A 24459-nucleotide genomic window follows, 5' to 3' on the forward strand; every position below is an offset into this window, starting at 1 on the left:
GCTGGGTTTCAGTTTCTGTTTTGGCTCTTCTAGCTAGCAGTTATGTGCTTAAAAAAAGAAAATAGAAGAGAATTCCCCCCTTAGATGCTCACTAGCGGTTGGTGGGTAGATGCCACTGCTTTGCATAACAATTTTGCTCTGTGCTGGTTTTGATTAATAAACCTGTGCAGAATTCAAGTAGGTGTAAGTCGTTCCTCTCATCTTCGACAGTCCATCTACATACATATTAATAAGCAACCAAATTCACGTGGTAACAAAGGCTAGCAAGAGAGAAAAAACTCATGTACCAAAATTAAAAAAGGAAATTTTTATTTGCACCAACAGCATTACATCATGAGTCACCGGTGAATGGAAACATTACATCTGTTAACCCATACTAATAATTGGATGGGACTGGTCTTAACAGAACATTGCAGATGACAGACATCAAAGGACTCTTTGATTACACTACAAATAAAGAAACACAAAAACAAGATTGGTTGAGTATGTTATGGGAAAAAGATACAGGTGCTTGCAACACGGATGCCCCTTATCACACATGTATGACCTGTGTGCTAAGCGTTTCACGGACCCCCAACCTCAAACAATGAGGGCTTCTCCTAGGCTAACCGTACTCATGCCCATATGCCCATTAAGAATACGGGGCTGCAACGTATTGGCTGCCTGGGAAACTACTACAAAGCATGCCCCTCCACATCAGTTTTCAGAGTCAGTCTAAAGATGTTTGGAAATTACGATGCATTGTGAAATACACAAAGGTAAAACTGAACTCTAAGTAGGCGATCTAACCACACCTTTTTACCATATACTGCATGCACACAAGGCAGCAGGGAGATGTATATATCTGTGCACATGGAATGGGCGAAACCAGGCGAAACCAGGCGTGTACCGCACAGTTATGTTGGTTGAAACTACAGCAGATCTTGCTTTCCGTGGAGTTCATGGCAAAATAAGGTCCATCTTGACTCTACTGTGAGATTTCACTTTGCTTCCTGTGCCTTCTTGATCTGTTTTTCTTTTGCCTAGAATAAAAACAAAATAAGTAATCAATTGACAAATGCAACAGTTTCTGGGTTTGTTATACTGTTCTGTTCTAGTGTGCTGCTTGTGTCTGGCCCGAGAGAACCAAGGGACACCGGCAGACACTCTTCGTGGCAATCAGGATGCTGGTTTAAACGGCAGCTTAGCACTTCAGCCGAGTATTCCAGTGTATTACTGAGATGCGATACTAGTGCTTACCATAGAGAGGAAATATTATGAGCATCAGGACAGATGCACCTTGAACAAATGAATGCCCTCGGTGCACTTTAATTCTACAGAAGAGGAGCAAAGTCACACACAATGTAGCTATTGATCTTTAACTACAGTTCTACAGAATTGGTACTCTTCATGAAGATACCTGCTTTGAATTATTCCCCGACGTCAGACCAGGAGTACCAGGCACAAGGTTAAACACCACAGTGTGAAAAAAACAAAAATAACAGCTCTTGTAGTCTATTCACACAAGTGTTTCTCTGAATGAAACCATTAAGGCTGAGGTTAGAATACTATCCATAGAGAATGCAAGACCCCATTATTTTAATAGTGAAAGTGTAGGAAGAAGGAAAAATCAATTTTCATAGAGGAGGGTTCCTTGCACATGAACCAACCAGCACTGGAAAAAGTTACTTTCTTAGTCAGCAATTGATCTTTCGTAGATTTGCAATGTTTGAATTAAGACTAAAAGCGAGAATACGGTAATACCTGGGATGGTAGACTACAGGCTCAGATATGTGAGCACTGCCTGACCCTCTCGTCTTTGGCTAAGTCTTTTAAATCGAGCAATAATACTGTGTAAAGTCGTGGCACAGCAGCAATTTTTCAGATGTCCCAGAGACATGTCAAAGTGTGCTCTGGTATTCACCATCCCTATTCTGGGCTACACAGAGTTTTGGAAAGTGACTTCTGCCCCCTGCTCCAACTGACAGGTATAAAGCCCGCAGTTAATAGAAACTGCCATTTTTGTACATTCAAGAAGGGAATTTCTAAGATGGCCAAAAGATCCAGAAAGGAGACTGCGGAACAATGTAGTTCTGATCTGAATGGGTTTCCTAGTAAGGTTCCTGTAATGGATTTTATAGCAGTAACATTCAATAAGCAGTCAGTTGCGGCTATCTCCATTACAACCTACATCTTGATGTCAATTATGCACTGAAATTCTACAGTTGCAACTGGGATGGGATTTTGATAGCACCTCAACATTATATGGAATACTACTGGAAAAACCTCTTCACGGATTACTAAGCCATATCTTCATGAGTATTACAACAGTCACCAGTGGTTTGAGGGACTATCCACAAACTTTACTCAACTACAGGTTAGTTCATGGTCAGTGGAAATTGACTAATTTCTACTGTGAATTTTTTGTTTTGGTTAATCGAGCCGCAAAACACCAATATATTCATGTTTGAATGCTACTGAGGTTAGGATACCGTTTAACTTGTGTTCTAGAGTCACTATTATATCAAGTGAAGCTTAGTAAAGGAAAGTTGCTTACAAAGCTTCACTTAGAACATTGAATAGCAGACCAGGCAGCTAGGGCAGTAGTTAAAGCAGAAGTGCACAGTTCTGCAGCAGAACTGTGCAGATGTACCACATTGTATGATGCAGTCAAGGGTTACATGCTTGGCTCATGTTTGGACCCAGCCATATACAAATCAGCTTTGACCCTGTTCCTCATTAGAACAGTCCAGTCCCAACAGCCAGGTCAGGCTCTCCCTGGACCTGAACACAAGCAACCTAGGAGCAGCTGAGCCCTAGTTAGGGCTCTTCAGCCAGGTACGAGTCCAACCGGAGGTGGCATAGTATATAATATAACAATGAACTGGGATGCGGCCCGAGTAATTACCTGTGATAGAGAATTCAAGCATTCCATCCATCACTATAGCAAACTTTTGAATGTCGCCCTAAGCGAGATGTGTATGCCCAGACTTGGTTCCCATGCACACGGTCACTGGAACCAAGTAATAACTGTCTGATGAGCCCATAACAAGGGCGAAACCGGTCCTGGACTGCTTGCATTCTGGTTCAGTGAGGGCTGGGCTTCAAGCATTCAATCCATCATCTTGTTGTTTTTGCATATGTTCTATGGATGCCACATTCTATAAGTTGTTTCTCGTTGTTTCACCAAATGAATACGGTGCCTGTGTAAAACCTACATCTTAATGTTAATGGTGTATTGTCAAGTTCCACAGAACAAATATCAGGATGAGAATAAACTTTGGATTGCTGCTTAAAAGAGTGCCCTCTTTGGAGAACCTGAGACAAAGATTACTGATAAGGAAAGCTGTATTACATCCTCATGCTTTGTTTGAGAGTAAAGATATATTCAATGTAACTGCTTATTCATCCTTGCAGATAAGCTTAAAGGAAAACTATAAGCCTGGAAAGAAACGTATCGAGCTCCAAGACAGGTGCTGTAATTGTTGCTGGCAGAAAAGTACAAATCAGAACTCCTAAATCGGATTATGAGCCTTAAGAACAGAGAGCAGGTTCTTGTCTCTCTTCTTTACCAGGATAAGATGGCTGTGACCTACACACAGAATGAGTCTAATTGAATTAAGATTGTGCTAAGAGTAGAATATATGGTAGCAACTGATGATTTGTGGAGAGGGAGGGTATGTCCCTTTACACTTGCACCAGTGGTTGTTCCTAGTTTGCTTTAAAAAAAACATGTCCTCCTGGTAGAGTGGGCCCCGACTGCCTGAAGAATGTTCCTACAGCTCTTATAGATGTCAACTACACCACTATTTTTTTTAAGGAGGAAGCCAATAGAAAGACACCAGGATGCAATGCTATACTTGCCTCTACCTCCTTCTGTAGCAGTGCAGCACGAACCTTGAAAGTGAAAGCTTTATCAATGTATCTTGAAGATTTGTGTACCAACATAATCTCATCTAGGCTAGGCCTATGGCCGCCAACCTTCAACTCTCTAACTGAACAGAAAGGGGAGGATTGTGAGAATGGGAGGAAACAAACACTACCCAACATCCCTCTCTCAGCCCCAACCAACTCCCTGCATTGGTTCTATACATTTCATCTTAGCTGTCCCTTCGACTACAGCCAATCATTAGGCATATCTATTTTTTTGCAAGAGAGCATTGGCAAAGGCCTCAAAGTATATCCACTGCATGTGTGTGCATGTTGTAACACCTTCTAAATAACTGCTTGCCTGCGACATCTGTAGGTTTGTAATGTGTTTTGGTGCCTTCTTTCCATTTCCACACGGTTTGTGGAGTTAGGTCAGAGTGTGAGATTGTTTTTCATAACCACTGGGAGGTTTTATAAGAACTCGTAATAGAGTGCAACCACCAGCATTCAGGTCTGAAAGACAGAATGGGGATGAAGGTAAAACTAGCTTAAGTCACTAAACTCGTAAGTATTCAGTTTGGGCTTCCACTAGAATATTTCAGGATTACCTTTTCTACTAGTGGCAGTAACTGCTGATGTTCTGCAAGTGTCTTCAGCAGCTCCATGATGAATGGTAGATAGTTGTGTTTTCTTCTGATGTTTTCAATCTGAAAAATAAACCACACATACCTTTGTACAAGAAAGCACACTATATTGGAGATGACAGAGGGTTCATTGTTCAGTAGTTGGCTATGGCAAGAGGCTGTAGAGTCCAGCTTCAGCAATATACCCTGAAGTCAAAAATTCAGCTGTGGTATTAAGGGCAATGGACTCAAGTAACACACATTACTTAAAAGATGAGAAAGTATTTTTCAAACCGTCAAATTGCAAAAGCCCCACGTTTCATGCACAACAAGCCACTTTCAAAAAGTTGGATTAGGCCTTTGACTCAGAAACCTAGATTTCTTTTTTTTTCCTTTTTAAAGCAAAGCGATGAATCCTATGCTAATCTACCCATTTCATACAACAATTTTCAGCCTGCTAGCGGCTCACAATTGGAATGCCCATTAAATATATATATATATATATATATATATATATATATATATATATATATATATATATATATATATATATATACATATACATATATATGTATATATTCAACCCAAGTCGGTTCAAGTCTCCTTCCGTATTGGGCGCTTCTTGCAGGTGTGTTGCTTCATGCGGTGGAACCAAACCGCTTAATTATCCAAACTGAGTCTCCCAAAGAATACCAGATCCCCCGGAAAACAAATGAAGCCGCCACTCCAGTCACTCAATTTGTGTGAGACAACTAATTTATTCTTAAATCCTTTGCAGCATTATTCACAGCACCAAAAACCAACGCGTTTCGTTAGCTCCCCACTAACTTGATCACAGTTGTTTCAAACACTGTTTGCTGGTTGTGTTTTAAAATGGGAGTTCCCGCCCACCTAGGTCACATGATTATACCAATCTTAACTTTCACAGTGGTATTCTGGGATATGTAGTTTGCATTTCAAATAAATGTAAACGTAACACAATTTATCATAAGATTTAAACCCATTTCTTACTTTGTGGTTCCCTCATTCCCTGCTACACTGAGTTTTAACACCTTTAAATGTGTTCTCTATATGAATGAGGCATTACCTCCAAAAACAATTTTTTAAACCAAAACAACGAGAGAGTCTTTCAAATGCATGGTCATGCTCCCAAATCTTATTCCTTTGAAATATTTGGAGCCCTCCAGTGGGCTGACATTACTGCACTGCACTGAGTTTTAACACCTTTAAATGTTTTATCTCTCTATGAATGAGGTATTTCCTCCATAAACAATGTTTAAACCAAAACAACGAAAAGGTCTTTCAAATGCAGGGTTATGCTCCCAAGTCTTATTCATTCGAAATATTTGGAGCCCTCCAGTGGGCTGACATTACTGAGGGATTGTAAAGTTTTTCAGAATGCTTGTGGGTCTCTATGTTTTATTTTAAATGTCCCAGATACTCAATATTTCTTGACCTGTAACGTGGGCTTGTGGGATGGACAAATTATGGAGATTGTTTCGAGAAGAAGTCTTAGTTTTTTTCAGATGTGTACATAAAGTTCTTCCGACTGATTCAGTCCGAAAGGGGTCATTGTTCGAAAGTTCAAAATGAGACGTGACTCCTTTTGGCGTAGAAGTTTTTCGCGATGTCCCCCTCTGTCTGACAGTGACATCGTTTCCAATCCCAGGAATTTTAGCAATCGCCAATTTCCGTCATGATGTGTCTCCATGTGTTTGGCCACTGCATTCCCTCTGTCCTTGTTTGTAGTGGCCCTTACGTGTTCCAAGATTCGCTTTTTCAGCTCACAGATTGTACTTCCTATATACCGTAATTGACACAGACATTCGATATATATATATATATATATATATATATATATATATATATATATATATATATATATATATATATACATATACATACATACATACATATACACAAAAGGGACCAATACATCAAGGAAGCAATGAGACAACTTGAAGACGTTAATTGCTATGTAAAAAGCAATGGTGTCCAATACAAGCATGCCAAGGACAACGTCAAAAAAATGCTGTTATCCTACAAAAGAAGCAACTTAATCTCAGCAACTGAATGTGCTTTTCTTCTGGTGGAACATCCGGTTATGCCACATTTTTTTCTTATTCCCAAGGTGCATAAAATGAAAGATCCAACACCGAGGAGACCCATCATCTCAGCGATCAAGAGTATGGGTGAGAACATTTCACGTTACATTGACTTTTATTTACAGGAGCACGTCCAAATGTTGCCCAGCTATATTAAGGACACAGGGGACTTTTTGACTAAGCTGGAGTCCATACAGTGGCAAGACAATTGGTGTATTATCACGTTGGATATTGAGTCACTGTATACGTGTATCCAACACACTCAGGGCATTGAGGCAATTAGACATTTCTTGGGACGAAAATCCTGTGTATATTACAGTCATAACAAAATGATATGCGACTTGGTGCAGTGGTGCCTCAACAATTATTTTTTGTTTAGTAAGGACATTTGGAGACAGGTACGCGGTGTTGCTATGGGATCCTGCTTCTCTCCCAGCTACGCGTGCTTGCACGTGGGGCTGTGGGAGGAGCGGGATCTCATAAACGTCCCTGGTATTGAACATGTTAAGCACTGGATGGATTTATCGACGATGTGTTCTGTGTATGGGAGGGCGATACAAATAGTGCAAAAATCTTTGTTGATGCTCTCAACACCAACCATTTGAATTTATTTTTTACATCAAGCATCAGCACTTCATCTGCTGAATTTCTAGATGTCTGCATTAGCATCAATGGTGCAGTGATTGGCACTTCACTGCACCGGAAACCCACTGCTGGCAATAGCATCCTACATGCCAGCAGTGGTCATCCCAGACACGTCATAACCAGTATCCCTCTGGGGGAGTTGTTGCGTTTAAAAAGAATCTGGAACACCCAGGAGAAATTTGAGGAGGGAGCAGTTGCAATGATGGCAAGACTTCAAGCTAGGGGTTACAGCAAAAGTTGCTTATCCAACGCATTAGAAAAGAGCAGAGAACGGTCAAGAGTTTCTCTACTGGCACCCAAACAGCATGACGTTAACGCCAGTGCAGACACTGTTAGACTAATAACAACTTACAGCAGACAGCATCGACGAATCCAATCTATTGTTAACAAACACTGGGCAATACTCAAAACAGATGGTGTTCTTCGTGATAGGACCCCTGACAAACTAGTGGTGACATTCAGAAGTGCAGTTAGTATGCACAACAAGCTGGTCAAACCCAGCCCTAAACTTCCCAGGGCCAATGAGTGGTTTGGAGGCAAAGGCATCCATAAATGTTTCTCCTGTCGAGCTTGTAAATATGGCCAAAACATCACCCATTACAGCACTCCATTCTCCAATACGGAAATACCCATTCATGGCAATTATAATTGCCGCACGGAGTTCGCCGTTTATGTCCTGACATGCACCTGCGGTCTGCGCTATGTGGGCAGTACTGGCGCCCAGGTGCATGTCAGGATATTGCAGCACCTACGTGCTATTGTCAATCATGATGGGGCGTATCCAGTGGCGCGTCATTTTAACATCAGACATAACAGGGATCTGTCTTGTCTTACATACTATGTAATTGACGCTGTTGCCCCTCTCAGACGTGGTGGCGACCGCGACAAATTATTACGCAGATTGGAGACTCGGTACATAATCAAGCTTGACAGCAAACAGCCCAATGGGTTGAATGCGACGGAGGATTTGCACAATTTTTTGTAGAATGACTGTTCAATCGCATCCACACTGCAATCAGGCCACCACACCTCCATGTTGGAGGTTTCAGCAATTCTTTACTGTGTACTTTATAATGGAGTACATATAAGTAATCCATAAGATATACATTATGAAATAAACAATAATGTACTCTAGAATGGTGACTTGCAGTCCTACTACCGTTTTTAGATTGGTTGTTTATGCTTTCAAACAATGCGGTCTTTTAAATAGTATTTGGTTATTTTTTGGTGGTTATTTTACACTGTGAATATATAGGAACACTTTTTTATTATTGTAAATGATTTTTTGTAAATAGGTCTTAATATTTATGAAGTATGAAATTTATAAATGTATAAATTTTAATAAATATATAGGACTGTAGTTTAAGTCACGGTTGTACACTAAGGTGCATTTAGGGGCAATTCCTTATCTGCACATAATCCAGCTGAGCTCTATTTTAAGTTTCAACAACACTGCGTTAGGCTTAGTATTTAAATTTGCTTACAATGTCATTATATGTTTATACATTTGATTGGTCCATTGACATATTTAGCTTATTGAGTTATGAATTATGCATGTAGGCATATCATTTTAAATTAGTTAGTGGATCATTTATCTGCATTCAGGCAGTAAAGATACAAAAAAAAGTTATTAATGTATTCATACAGTAATATATATTGTTGTATCCACCAAACAGTGTTCACTGTGGTCGAATTGATATTAGCGGCATCATGTTTATCGCTATTGATTGTAAATGTATTATTGCGACATTGTTCAATATCTTTGATGTTCATTACCGTATTTTCCGGCGTATAAGACGACCTTTTAACCCCTTAAAATTTTCTGGAAAGTCGGGGGTCGTCTTATACGCCGGGTATAAAATTTTATGGTATTTTTTCATGCGCTTTTTCATAGCGAGGACTTCACTCGAAGGTGTCAGACCGCTTCACAATACGAAATAACAAGAAACAACACACCTTATGTTAAAAAATACAGCCACCGACCCTGGCAACGTCCAAAAATACAGCCACCGACCCTGGCAACGTCCACACCCAGGCCCCGCGCCATGAATTGTGCAAGTATCGAAAGCGAGCGTGTTTTTGTCATAGCGAGGACTTCACTCGAAGGTGTCAGACCGCTTCACAATAGGAAATAACAAGAAACAACACACCTTATGTCAAAAAATACAGCCACCGACCCTGGCAACGTCCACACCCAGGCCCCGCGCCATGAAGTATCGAAAGCGAGCGTTTTTTTCATAGCAAGGACTTCACTCGAAGGTGTCAAACCGCTTCACAAGCGAGCAAATGGCGCCATGAGTCTTACCTCGACTGCCGCTGCCGCTGTACACGCGCCTCCAACCGCTTGCACATCCCCAGGCAGACGAGGCAGCAGGACGAGGCAGCAGGACGTCCGAAACACGGTACATGGTAATGGGCAGCCAACGCCGAAGATGGCAGCGCCCAGTGTGTTGATACGTTTGGCACGTTTGGCACGTTTTGGCACGCTCACCTCTCCCCTTGGCATGGGCGTGGCATAGAAAGGGGACTGTACAATGTTCCCGAATGTTCCCGAAGGCAGTAGAGCACTTGCCGTGATTGGCTGGTTGTTGCTAAGAGGAAAAACAGTCTCGTGACCAGATAGCGTATTTGCCGTACCGTACGTGTGGTGTTGAAGACAGTCTCTGCACCTGTCCATTCTGTACAGCACCAGTACCGTACATCGAGTGCAAATGGCTGACAGTCAAGAACCCGGCAAGGCTCCAGCAGCACATTCCGTGCAAATGGCAGACAGCGAAGAACCCGGCAAGGCTCCAGCAGCGCATCCAGAGCAAATGGCTGGCAGTCTAGAACTCAGCAAGGCTCCAGCAGTGGCAAGGAGAAGAAAATATGAAGCCAGCTACAAACTCAAAGTTGTGGCTTTTGCCACGGAACATAATAACTGTGCTGCTGCTAGGCAATATGGAGTGACAGAGAAGATGGTTCGGGCCTGGAGAGCAAATGAGCAAGCATTGCGGAGTATGCCAAGGGGCAAGTGTGCACTAAGAAGAGGCACCCCACATTGGCCAGAACTGGAAAAGCATGTAGCAGACATGGTGGCCGAGCATCGGCAAAGCGGGTATGTCGTGACCCGAAATAAAATCCGCTTGGTTGCACTTCAGTGGGCCAAATCTAATCCCGATCTCAGCCACAGATTTAAGGCCACTGTGTCCTGGTGTACCAGATTCTTGGGAAGGCATAATCTGGTATTGCGGCAAAAGACAAAAATTGCCCAGAAATTACCAGCGGATCTTGATGCCAAAATGCATAGCTTCCATCGCTACGTCATTAGGCTGCGCAATGAACATGTGTATGCGCTAAGTAGCATCGGAAACATGGATGAAACTCCGATGAATTTTGATATGATCGCCAACAAAACTGTCCATCAAAAAGGCGAAAAGACAATTTTAATAAAAACAACAGGACATGAGAAGTCCAGTTTCACTGTGGTACTTGCATGCACAGCTGATGGTGGCAAACTGAGGCCAATGGTTATTTTTAAAAGGAAAACAATGCCGAAACTCAAGTTTCCTGCTGGTTGTTTTGTGCATGTTAATGAGAAAGGATGGATGGATGAAGAAGGGGTAAAGCTATGGCTTGATAACGTATGGAGCAGGCGACCAGGTGGACTTCTACAAAGGCGTAGTCTACTGGTGTGGGATATGTTCAGGGCTCATTTAACTCCCAGCACCAAGCAAAGGCTGGCAAGACTGAAAACGGATGCTGCTGTTATACCTGGAGGACTGACATCGTTGGTGCAGCCACTGGATGTGTGCCTAAACAAGCCATTTAAAGATCGCATCCGAGAACAGTGGAATGAGTGGATGGTTAGCGGTGAAAAAACATTCACAAAAGGAGGAAACATGCGTGCGCCACAGTTGGATGTTTTGTGCAACTTTGTCATAAAGGCCTGGAACGACATCGATGCAGAAACAGTCATAAAGTCTTTCAAGAAGTGTGGCATATCGAACTCATTAGATGGTATGGAGGACGACTATCTGTGGGAAGGTGAAGAGGATGCCGAAGAAGAGACCACATCATCTGATACGGAATTGGTACAAGATCCATACGATGACTGCCTTACAGATGTACCACAAGATCTCATAGACTTACTTATGAGATCAGATGACGAAGAGGAGGATTTTGAAGGTTTTTAAAGGGAACGTTATAAATCCTGTAGAAATCGCTTGGATTTATGGGAAGTTATGGAACGTTTAATGCACTTGCACTGTTTCATGCACTACGTTATTTATGTTTGCCGTTATTCAGAAGTGACAGTTTTTGATATGGTTTTAAATAAAATGTTTCCGAGTAAAGCAAGATTGTTTCTACAACCAATTTCTTTGCGTTCAGTCTTTCAGTTTGTAAAATAAACGCTTATAGGTACCCACTGCCCACTGATAAAGCCTTACTGCTCACCCACAGGGAGGAGGACTAGACTAATACGGTAAGTTCAAAATACCGGTACATACTCGGAATGGCTATGCTGCGCTGGAAGTGGGGGGTCGTCTTATACGGCGAGTATAGCACTAAACCTAAAATTTTTCTGCCAAAGTCGGGGGTCGTCTTATACGCCGGGTCGTCTTATACGCCGGAAAATACGGTATATACATAGTGGTGCATTGTTGCTTTAAATTACTCAATCCGGGCCACAGGTTGGATCATGTGATGCACGTGTGGGAGGTGTGGCCCATAGGTGGGGTCAGAACCAACAACATAAAAGAAAACCAAAAAAACAAATGTGGTGTGTGAACAAGAGTACGCCAGTACTCGAAACGTTGCATTTTGAAGGCTTGTGAATAAATAACCTGCCTGGATATCGTGGGGTCCGTCTCTTCTTTCGCTGCGCAAGTGGAGGTCTGAAGATTTCTTGTGATATATATATATATATATACACACATACACACGCACACACACACACACACACACACACACACACACACACACACACACACACACACACCTCTACTTTACTTACAAACAAGCAGTTTCAATAGCACAAAATACTAACAGAGTTGCTTCATGTTCTGTTGACGTGAAGTTCACTATTAGACCCCGGTCGTGGACCATACAGTAGTTAGGGGATACAGGCCCTTGACTGTGGGGGTTGAGGAAGTTTGCCACAGATGTTCCAAGGTCCATCTTACTACAGCTCTGCAAACTAAGCCAAGTTCAATCTCTTGCACACTTTACTTCAGGTTAGCAAGGGCAAGCAGTCATGAGCTTTGCAGGATAGTATTCTGGGGGAGCTTGAGTTCAACAATCAACAAACAGACCCAATTAAAGTGATAGTCCAGCCCAGGGCTAACACTGCAGGAAAGAAAAGTACTTTAATCACTTAGTTGTATTATATACTGAACCCATCCTCTTACCTCTCTGCCCCCTCGCAGACTCTCTCCATTGTTTCTGGGCCTCTCCTACACCAGCCTCAGGTGTTACCAGAAGCAATATAAATCCGGCTCAGTTCAATCACCCACAGTTTATAGTACACCCAGTCTAAAATACTCCCCATTTAGAGGATGAAAGAGTTCTTAGACTATTTAGAGCCGTCTCAAACTTCTGCAGCACTCCTGGCTTCCGAGAATACCAGTACACTAGCAAGCTTTGATGGATTTACTCTGTGCTGGGCATAGGGCCCGTTCATCAGCTCACCTGCCCAGCATTTATTTCACTGTGGTCTAGACAGAATGGCTACACCATGACCTGTACAGTTAGTTGCCTGATGGGTGAAAGTCCTGAAGATGTGATCTAGACCAAGTCGTAGGGGAAAGGGGGAGTGCAGTGCAAGGGTATCGCTTCACAATCGGCAGTTGTAGCCCACAACAAGGCTAACTGGACGGCAGGTATAGACCTCGGCTATGTCTTCAGCACTTCGGGAGATGGAGCAGCGATGGCAATTAAGCACATGAGCACGCAAAGCCCTACAAGAGCATCTGGTAGTCACATAATTACAACTCCAACTAGGCCTTTGGCAATCTCGATAGACAGTACTTCAATCTCCTTTCTTGATTGAACGATTTATCACTCCGAAGGCAGCCTTCACACTAAACTATACCGCAAACCCACTGAACGCAATACCCTTCTGAGCTACTCCAGTAATCACCCTAGAGCGCTTAGGGACTCATTGCCCTATTCCCAATTCTTGAGGATTAGGAGGAACTGCTTTGCCAAAGAGGACTATTTCAGTGAAGCTTCTGTACTATCCAATAAGCTCAAAGACAGAGGCTATCCCAAGAAAATAGACCGCAGGTCTGCTAAAAGAGCTTGGTATTGTCCTAGGGAGGCCCTTCTCTGTCCAAAACAAAAAGATACCAGCACCAAGATTGCATGTGTAACTACCTTTTCACCAGTATCAAATTATCTGAGAAAATCCATCTTGAAGCACTGGCCCTTGCCTAATGCTGGCAACCTTAAGATTGAGCGTCCCATATTTGCCTTTCGTAAAAGCCCTAATTTTAAAGATCACCTGGTTAGAGCGGAGCTCCCAAGCCCCCCTCAGCGCCTTACACTGGAAGCACATTGGAATCAGACACCTCTTGTGGGACATGCCAAATGTGGCTCATGTAATGTCTGTGACTACACAATGGAAGGTAAATTCTTTATCTTTAACACTGCAAAAATTACCTGCCAATCATCTACGAATTGTAACACTTGTGATGTTGTTTATCTGATCCAATACCCGTGTTCTTATGAGTATGTTGGCCAAACTAAGCAAAAGATCAAGACTAGAATTGGGCAACACCGCAGTAGGATACGCTGTAAAACACCCAATGCTCCTTTGGTCGATCACTACACACTAAAAGGCCACTCTGAAAACGACATCAAATGGACAGTATTGAAAGCCCCGAAGTTACCACCCCACGGAGGGGACATGTCAATGCTACTCAACAAAGAGGAACTCCGAATGATCATATTACTGGACAGTATTAAGAATGGACTTAATAGGAACGAGGACTGGACCTCTTTGCTATGAAATGAATGATCCCTCCTTGCCACCGTTGAAAATTCCAATGTGGTTGGCTACTTCTGAACCATGTTGTCACTGCTTATTTAGGTACTGAGATTAAGCCCAATCAAATTGAATGTGGTTTTGAAGATCGAATCGTTTTTAACATGCTAACTGCTGAGTAACTATTCGGTTTTAACATTGTTTTCTTGTAAATAACGGTTTTTCTGTTGAATGTTTTTTATTGAATTGTACAGCTACAAAATTGGTGGTGGGCCCCGCTCCCCTTAATCTCCGTCCTCCTTTGTATCCCTTCCTACCCAACAATTGCCTGTTCCAATTTGGCCCCCTCAATTACCACGGGCTGTATGCCTCTTCCAAAACGGCCGCCAGTATCGCCCTTCTCGGGTACCAAGCTTCTTTCAAGATGGCGCCGACCGCTGCATTAGCCTTAAACCACGCAATACCCGTTATTCAGTTCCTCCACAGTGCCATTGTGCCGGAAGGACGCTAGAATGTCCCTATTCGGACACTACGGTAAGATTCTCTCAACCCCCCCTCCCCCCCCCCCCCGCGCGCCCCTTGGCTTCTTGATCAAGCCTGCACATTATCGCAGCTCTGATCTGCAAATCTTTCTTTATTTAACAGGAATTAGGTGAACTGCGGTTTCATTAGCCTTTGTGCCCCGCTTAGTCGATTGCAACTCCTGAAGGAATTATCCCACCCAACAACTCTTGTGGCCGTTAACACTCGGTAAGGCTCTGTTCCAATGGACCCCGCACCCGCCAAGTTCCTCCACTCAATTTTTCCCTCCCATCCACAGGTTAAACACAGATTGAGGGCTGCGATCCCCGTGGTTCCAACTCCCCCTACTTGGCCGCCGGCGTAATTACTTGGTTGACATACCCCATCCGGGGTTATTGTCCGGCTCACCGGACAATGATGGATGATGGTTTCCTGTTACTTTAAATACCTCGACACAGGTAACTAGAATTTGAGCCTTATGCTCTCCTTGCTTCGCTCTATCCCAGCAGTCCTCCTGACATCACTCGTGCTTTCCCCGCAGAATCCTTTTACCTTCCAATGAAGATCTCACTGTGCATTCAAATCCAACAACGAGCCCCAGGAGGCGAGATGCTGCCCCCTACTTAATCTCGAATTCTAAGACAACTCCTTAATCCCTTCCTCACCTTCACCCACCACCGTTACACCTCCCAAAGTCACAAATTGCAGCATGTTCTCTTGTTTGTGACAAGACACTCCTCACACACGAGTGAAAGGCTCCACATTAAGTATGGCATGGTCAGCAGTATTGCTTTACCCTGGAGTTCTAAATATTGATTTCTATCCCCTGTTCGTTTTTACTTCCTTCTCTTAACAGGCTTTGCATGATCCGGCAATAATTTGGAGTCCGGATGATGATCCTTTACCTCACATAGGATCGAAATGCCATCTACTGTTTTTGTAGTAACACAATAATTTACATTGTAATGTGCAAACTACAAGAGGTCAGCTTGCTGAAATTGTCTTTTTTAATGCTAGCGCCTCCTTTTGAATTGCCTGTAAAACTTCTTTCCCCTGTTTGTAATTTGTGTTATTTGTACTGGATACAGGACTGTATCCCACTTTGTATTTGTTGCTTAAATATCCTTGTGTCACCTTAGACTGATTAAATTAGTGTCCAGCCGGACACATGCTTCCTTATAGTACAGACTGTTGTCTATAATTGTATATTTTGTGTAACTACCGTATATTAAGGACCACTGTTGCTTTATATATTTGGCAATCTCGATGGCACAGTCTTGGGGTTGGAACCACAGGAACCAGCGTCCTCCAGGATCACTTGTTTTTTAAGCCTTTTATTGGTGCTCCAGAGCACCAGGCAGTGATGTCTTAAGAATGTTTGGGGAAAGACATTTTGGGGCGCCCTGTTTGCAACTTTACTACCCAGGTTCTGCTACTTTACTTTTTTTTAATAACCAATTTTATTGAAAGTTTTGCGGCAAGACAGCATCACAAAGCGAAAACTGCATATGGGCAATGACATTGCAGGAATTGACATCAGTAAAGCAAAACAGCATGGAATCACAATGACAGTCCATAATGATGACACCATTTCCCCCATAATGGGTCGTATTTCTGAGGACAGCCGCAACCCACAAAGAATGCCTTTTCCTGATGCGCACACCAGTCCACCCCCTTATGCTAGCACCAGTTTTAGCCTTAACAGACATCTCCTGAGGCGGAAGCCTGGAGGAACGCTCGACATTTTTTAAGCATTTGAATACCTAAAACTGTTGTTTTACCTGTTGCACATTCTCCTGAGCACTCCCCCCTCCATAAGAGTCGCTCGAACACACCCCGCAGCCGATCTAAACGCTGCCGTGGGTCAGCTCAACAATTTGCCGCCATCAGCGAGGGAAGCGAGGCCACGCCCACAGCCCTGAGGCCACGCCCCTCCCCTCCAAAAGGATGTGCCTCGGCCGGACGCGCAGTGGACGTGCGCCAAAGGTAAGCCCATCTGCGCCCGTCAGCGCCAGGACGGGCCCAGTGCCCAGTCCCCCTGCACCTCTCAGCTCGTCACCCATCAGTTACTCTGCAAGCACACTTCGGCAACTCGCGATGAGTGCCCTTGACCCCTGCCTCCATTCAATCTCTCCCGATGAGCATAAAAACAAATGCAACCACTGCCCATACAGACTCACCCCCCACTCCCCCCCCAAAGTTAGGACAATCAAAATGGCCCTGGTCAACTGCAGATCCCTCCCCAAACACAGCACCGAGATTAACCTTCTAATACTGAACAATGATATCGAAGTGCTGTTCCTCACGGAAACTTGGATCAACTCAGCATCTGACCCAGACAGTCCAAGCCCTACTCCCGGGCTACATAATTAAGCACCTAGCTAGACCTCTAGGGTCAGGAGGCGGCATAGCAATTATCACCAAAGCTCACCTCTCCTGCCAACTCAAGGACAGCCCAATCCTCGACTGCGAAAACACTCACTTCACCCTACATCTCTCCCCGGAGAAAACTCTGTTGGGACTTCTAATATACCGACCCCCGGGCCCACTTGGAAAGTTCCCCAACTCACTGGTGGAGACAGCCACCTCCCTGGCCTGTCTCTCCTCCAACTTCACAGTACTAGGAGATCTTAACATTCACTTTGATGACCCAGGGAACAAAACAGCTGGAGACCTCAAAGAAGACCTAGCCGCACTCAGCCTCTCCTTGAAAAATTCTCACCCCACCCACAACAAGGGCCATCTCTTGGACCCCATCTTCTCTAACATCCTGGAACTCACCACATCTTCCCCCCTACCCATCCCCTGGACAGATCACCATTTGATCCTCCTCAAACTCCCAATCTCCACCGAATCCACTCACAGCCTTCCACCCCAAGCACCCTCTCGCCCGTGGCACAAACTAGGCACGGATGCTTGGACCAGCCAGCTAATAGCCTCCACCCCCACCTTGGACCCGGACCCCTCACTAGCAGACACCCAAATTCGATCCTGGATAGAATCATCCCTAGATGCGGTCCTCCCCGTCAAACACCTCCCCAGTAAGAGGGGATCATTCAAGTCACCCTGGTTTACTCCGGAACTGCGTGAACTACGTAAAAAATGCAAAAAACTCGAACGTCTCTGGAGGAAAGATTGGACCTCAAACAGCAAACAAACCTATAAATCGGCCATGAAACAATACAAAACCCCTATAAAAAATACACAAGCTACCTATTTCGAAGGGAAAATTCTAGCTGCTTCCAACTCCTCCAAGGAGACCTACCATATAGTAAAGTCACTTATGAAAGTCCCCGAACCACAGCCGGCCGCTGATCCCACCGGCGCCAGACGCACCCAACTCGCCGAGTTCTCATCCAAAATCCTCAAGATCTTAAAGACCTTCCCCCAGCCCCACCCTCCAACCGACCCTCCAGCTTGGCACATCGACCAAGACGCCCGCCTTCTGAATGCCTTCCTCCCCACCTCCATCGAGAGGTTGGTGGCCACCCTCAATCATGTGAAGAGTGGATCCCCAGACGACCCAGCTCCCATGAGTAAACTGAAATTAGTAGCCCCTACAATATCCCCCCTCCTTACCAGGCTGATAAATGCCTCCCTCTCCCGTGGGATAGTCCCCGCCAACTGGAAGAGTGCGATAGTACGGGCACTTATCAAGAAACCCCACCTAGACCCTATGGATCCCTCAAATTTCAGACTAATCTCCCTCCTCCCAGGCATCAGGAAAGTGGCAGAAAAAAATCGTAAACGAACAGCTCTCAATATTTCTAGAGACCAACAACCTCCTTCGCCACTCCCAGACAGGGTTCAGACCAGGACAGAGGACTGACACCGCCCTCTTGGCCGTAACAGAGGAGACAAGATCCATCCTGGATGCAGGGGGATCAGTGGCAGTGATCCTCCTGGACCCGAGTGCCGTCTTAGACACGGTGGACCACACCATCCTCCTCCACAGTCTCCAAAAAACTGGCATAACTGGGACTGCCCTGGCCTGGCTAAAATCATTCCTGGAACATAGGACCTTCCAAGTGGCCGACAGTTACGGTCATTCCAAAGCTCTTCCCCTTAAATGTGGGGTTCCCCAGGGATCCTCCCTGAGCCCCACTCTTTTTAACGTTTACATGGCCCCCTTAGACGACATAGCCTCACCATTCGGCATAAAGGTGGTCATGTACGCCGACGACACACAACTAGTCGTCTCCATCAATCAGGCCGACCAATCCATGGAGAATCTATCTGCCTGCCTGCATAACATATCCAAATGGATGGGCGACTCCAGACAAACTCAACGGTGAGAAATCCGAGATTATGCTCCTAGGCGACCCAAACCAACTTCCCAAAACCCTTGCCTGGCCACCCAGCATGCCCCCCCCGTCCCCCACCAAAAAATGCAATCAAGAGTTTAGACTTTTGGCTCGACCAGGATCTCAGCTTCAGAGCCCAAGCGAGAAAGACAGCCGGCACTTGCTTTGGGCTCATACGTGCAGCCCGGAAGATCCCCCCCCCCCCGGTCTAAAAAAATTCTTATCCAGGGCCTTATCATCTCTAGACTGGATTATGGAAACGCCCTTTACCTAGGCGCCCCAGTAGTCGTCATAAAAAACTTCAGCATACCCAGAATGCCGCAGCAAGACTGCTCACGGGGACGAGATCTAGATGCTCGGCTAAACCCTCCCTCAAGGCTCTCCACTGGCTCCCCATCCAGGAGCGCATCGCCTTTAAAACCTTATGCATCTCTCATAAAATCCTACAAGGTAAAGGTCCACCTATACTAAAACCACTCAAACCCCATAAATCCACCAGACAGCTCAGGTCGGACTCCCTTTTCCTTGCCAGCGTCCCTAGAATAAGAAGAGCACGCACGGGTGGGCACCGCTTTGCATACAACGCCCCTAAGCTCTGGAATAGCCTCCCACTTTGCATCCGCAAAGAAACCAATCTGCTGCCATTCCTCAGACTACTGAAAACCTGGCTCTTCCCCCAATAATCCTACCCCAGGAGTACTTTCAGGCTGATACTATAGCGCTGGGACGCCCTAGGGTAGCTATGCGCTCTATAAATCCTAAATTAAATCAAAATCGGTGGTGCCCTCTATTTTCTGCTAATCTAACCTTTCTTAAAGGAAAATGCTACTTACCTGTATGCATCTGTTCTTGGCATGTAGATTCTCACACTTAGCATAAGCTCGCCATCAGGTGTTGGGCTCGGATGCTTGCAGGTTGTTGTCTTGGAAGAAGTCTTTGTAGTCACAAGATAGGTGACTCCTCCCTTGGACGATAGTGCGCATGAGCATCGACTCCATCCTTAGATTGATTTTCGGCAGAATGGGAAATGATGGAGTTAGTAGAAAGAAAAAAGATGTCCATGTGTGTATATCCAAATAAGATAGAACTGGAACAGATACAGGTCCTGGGGAGGCGGGTGGGCGTGTGAGAATCTGCAGCCCTACATGCCAAGAACAGATGCATACGGGTAGATAGGATTTTCCGTTCGAGGCATAGGAGCTGCAGATCTCACACTTAGCATAGACTATACCGCAGTATCTCCCCTAGCGGTGGTCCCCTGTATCGGTTGCATTCGTTTGAAGGACAGCTTAGGTGAAGGTGTGTGTTGTAGACCATGTTGCTGCTTTACCGATGTCTTCTAGGGGAATGTTCCCTAACCACTTCCATGCTTGTGATAAGGTCAACTTGTCATGGGTTTTACCTGCCCTGTGCTTATGACGAGTTGACCTTGTCACAAACAATGGGATTTTGAGAAATACAGCAACGGACGGGAATATACTCTAGCAGTGATGTGGCTAAGAAAGCCATAGAGGCTCCTAGCTTGCGTGTGAAGTGCGCTCTAGGAGGAATTGTTAGTGTGCGTTTTGCTTGTTGATTGCATATTTGGAAACATTTTACGATCCACCTTGCAATACCAGCTTTACAGATGGGATTGCCTTTATGCGGTAGGAAGAAAGCTACAAACAATTGTTTTGTTTTGCGAAAGGATTTAGTTCTGTCAATGTAATAAAGAAGGGCTCTTTTAACATCTAGGGTGTGTAGAGCTCTTTCTGCTACAGAGTCTGGGTTTTGAAAAAACACTGGCAACTCCACTGATTGATTAAGATGAAATGGAGTGAAGACTTTAGGAAGGAATTTTGGGTTTGTTCTGAGGACCACTTTGTTACGATGCAACTGTAAAAATGGTTCCTGTATAGTGAAAGCTTGAATATCACTTACTATTCTAAGAGAGGTAATGGCAACTAGGAAAGCTGTTTTCCATCTGAGGAACTGTGGTTCGCATTTGTGTAAAAGTTCAAATGGGGGTCTCATGAGCCTGGTAAGAACAATATTTAGGTTCCACACTGGAGAGGGTGGTAACCTAGGAGGAATGATTCTTTTTAGCCCTTCCATAAATGTTTTATTTGCAGGGACTCTAAATAGTGACAAGTGTTGTCTGTTTTGTCGGTAAGCAGCAAGTGCTGCAAGATGTAAACGTATAGATGAGTATGCTAGATTACATCTTTATAAATGCAATAGATAGCAAATGATATTCTGGATGGAGGCATCCAGTGGATCAATAAGATTATTGGTGCAGTAAATGGCAAACCTTTTCCATTTTGCAGCATAGCAAGCTCTAGTAGTAGATCGTCTGGCTTCTTTAGTGATGTTCATACAGTCTGGTGGCAGGTTAAGGTAAACAAACTAAGACTTCAGGAGCTAGATCGCCAGATTCAGCAGACTTGGATCTGGATGTCTGATCTCTCCATGGTTCTGCGTGAACAGGGATATGGACAGACACAGTCTTTGGTGCAGAACTAGTGAGAGCTCTAGCAACGTTGTGAACCACGGTTGAAGTGCTCATGTGGGAGCTACTAAGATTAGTTTGAGAGACTGTTGTCGGAGCTTGCGTACTACTAGTGGGATTAGTGAGAGTGGTGGAAAAGTGTATGCAAATCTGCCTGACCAGTTCATTCATATCGCATTGCCCTTGGACAATGGGTGTGGAAACCTGGTGGCGAAGGTTGGGCATTTTGTGTTGTCGTGTGTGGCAAACAGATCTATGTCTGGTTGGTCCCACTTGTGGAAAAATGGTAGAAGAACTTGTGGATGTAGTTCCCATTCGTGAATCTGTTGTGTTTGTCGACTTAACAGATCTGCAATCTGATTGTGAACTCCTGGAAGGTGTTCAGCCAGTAGATATATATTTTGTGGAATGGTCCATCTCCAAATGTTCTGTGCAAGCTGGGACAGTTGCAGAGAACGTGTGCCTCCTTGCTTTTGTATATAGTACATGGCTGTCATGTTGTCCGTCCGTATCAAGAAAGCTTTGTTCTGTACATGTACTTGGAAAGATTTTAGTGCTACAAATATTGCTAGTAGCTCTAGGTGATTGATGTGGAACACCTTTTGTTGAGTGGTCCATCTGCCCTGAGTTGTATGCCTGAGGAGATGGGCTCCCCATCCTGTGAGTGATGCGTCTGTTGTAAGCACTATTTGTGGAACAGGTTCGAGGAACAGCCGCCCTTTGGGCACATTTTTTGTGTTCCACCACTGCAGAGAGCGATGTGTGAGGCTGTCCACCAACACCAGATCCGTAAGTTGTCCTTGAGCCCGATTCCACTGTTGTGCTAGACATTCCTGTCGCATTTGAAGTCTTGCATATGGTACAATAAAAATGCAAGATACCATCATGCCTATGAGTTGCATGAACACTGGCTGGGAGAGAGTGTTGGTCTTGAAATTTGGACTAAGGCTTGTATGCTCGCTATCCTGGCTGGAATGGGATATGCTAGAGCTGTAGAGGTGTTTATGGTGGCCTACAGATATTGGTGTATATGAGAGGGCTGGAGATGCGACTTGGTGTAGTTGATAGTGAACCCTAAGTTGTGTAATGTGTGACTGGTTTGATGAGTGTGTTGAACACACTGATTTAATGACCTGGCTTTTATTAGCCAGTCTAGATATGGGGAGACATGGATTTGTTGTCTTCTGAGACGTGCTGCTACTGCTGCAAGGCACTTTGTGAACACTCTGGGTGCAGATGCGACTCCGAATAGAAGGACTTTGAATTGATAGTGTTGTCCACCCACTACAAACCTTAGATACCTTCTGTGAGAAGGATGTATGGGATTGTGGAAGTAGGCGTCCTTGAGATCTAGTGTGGCAAGGAAGTCGCCTTGTTGCAGCAGCGGGAGCACTTGTTGTAGAGTGATCATGTGAAAATGATCTGAGTGTATATATAGGTTGAGGGGATTGGTCTTAGAGTACCGTCTTTTTTTGGGTATTAGGAAGTACAGCGAGTAAACCCCTGTTCCTCGATGTTGTAATGGAACAATCGCTATTGCATTCTTTTGAAGCAATGAGAGACCCTCTTGTATTAGTAGCGTAAGATGTTCTGTGGACATGGGACGCTGCTTGGGTGGTATATGTGGCGGGGTAGCTGTAAGTTCTAGGCAGTAACCATATTGGATAATTTGTCTCACCCACCTGTCTGTTGTGATGGAGTTCCAGAGAGGTAGGAACTGTGATAATCTCCCCCCATCTGGAGTGGGATGTTGTGGGGAGAGCGGAAGGAAGTCACTGTTTTGTGGTGGAGAAGGTACGATTGTTGTCATTACCTCGACCTCTTCCCTTATTGAGGTTTCCTCTGTATCCGCCTCGAAAATATCCTCTATTGGGGGATGTTTTTCTAGTAGCTTTAAAGGAAGATGAGTGGTCAGCTCACATTTGTTTGGAGGCTCCTCTATAGAAGGAGCAACGAAAGGAGCCCTGCATTTGTGGAGACTGTAGAGCTCCCATTGACTTGGCAGTCTCAGTGTCTTTCTTTATTTTTTTCTAGTGCAGTGTACACAGCCGGGCCAAAACGTTGTTGGTTGAAAGGCTGGTTGAGGATAGTAGTCTGGACTTCCTGCTTAAAGCCTGAGATGAGGATCCAGGCAATACTTCTAAGGAGCACACTGGTATTGATGGATATAGAGGCAGGGTCTGCTGCGTCAAGTGCACATTTTATTGAAGCATTTGAAAGTAGCTTAACCTCTTGGATTAGATCATTTGCTTGTGTTTTATATTGGTCAGACAAATGTTGTAGTAGGGTTTCTAACTGGTCGTAATGAGCCCTTTCATATCTTGCAAGCAGTGCCTGTGTGTTAGCTATGCACCAGTGATTGGCTGTCTGGGCAGCTATTCTTTTGCCAGAAGCGTTTAGCAATTTGGATTCTTTATCAGCGGGTGGTGCTTCCACTGAGATTTGGGAGTCAGCGCGCTTTCTAGCGATGGAAACTACTAGTGAATCCAAAGGCAACTGTCCCTAAATGTAAACAGGATCTGCAGTGACAGGTCTATACTTCTTTTCTATTCTAGGGTTAAGAATCCAGGCACGTACGGGATCTTTAAACACTTCGGGGACATGTTTAATGACTCCCTTAATCCTAGGTAATATTTGCACTGACTTTTGGGACTGTTCAAATGTATCTAACAAAGTCCTCTTCTGCCTCATCTGAGTGCATTGTCACACCATGATAGATAGCAGCCCTATTGATCAACTGTCCACAACCAATATTGCTGTCTGGTGGAGATGGTTTTGAGTGGTATGTGTGTAGACTTGGGACGTCTGGTGGGATAGGGTACTCCCAATCAAGTGGATTAGTTGGATACGTGAAAGGGTCACCCCCTAACCCCATGTCTACATCATCATCATCTGGAGGTGTATGAGGTGGAGAAGTTTCAATTGGAGGTGTAATAGATTTAAGGAGAGGAAGTGA

General features: G+C 44.5%; 1 protein-coding gene across 1 annotated transcript in view; it reads right to left on the reverse strand.

The window, feature by feature from the left end:
- Window positions 1–292: 292 nt before the first annotated feature.
- Window positions 293–24459, reverse strand: part of UCHL5 (ubiquitin C-terminal hydrolase L5) — a 223054-nt gene continuing 198887 nt past the window's right edge. The window contains exons 10-11 of the mRNA XM_086956996.1: window positions 4458–4556; window positions 293–1022 (exon numbers count right to left, since the gene is read on the reverse strand). Coding sequence (XP_086813122.1) covers window positions 981–1022; window positions 4458–4556 — 141 coding nt within the window. The 3' untranslated portion in view covers window positions 293–980. The remainder of the gene's footprint in view (window positions 1023–4457; window positions 4557–24459) is intronic.

This window comes from Lissotriton vulgaris, chromosome 1_1 (genome assembly GCF_964263255.1).
Source record: "Lissotriton vulgaris chromosome 1_1, aLisVul1.2, whole genome shotgun sequence".
NCBI classification, from domain to species: domain Eukaryota; kingdom Metazoa; phylum Chordata; class Amphibia; order Caudata; family Salamandridae; genus Lissotriton; species Lissotriton vulgaris.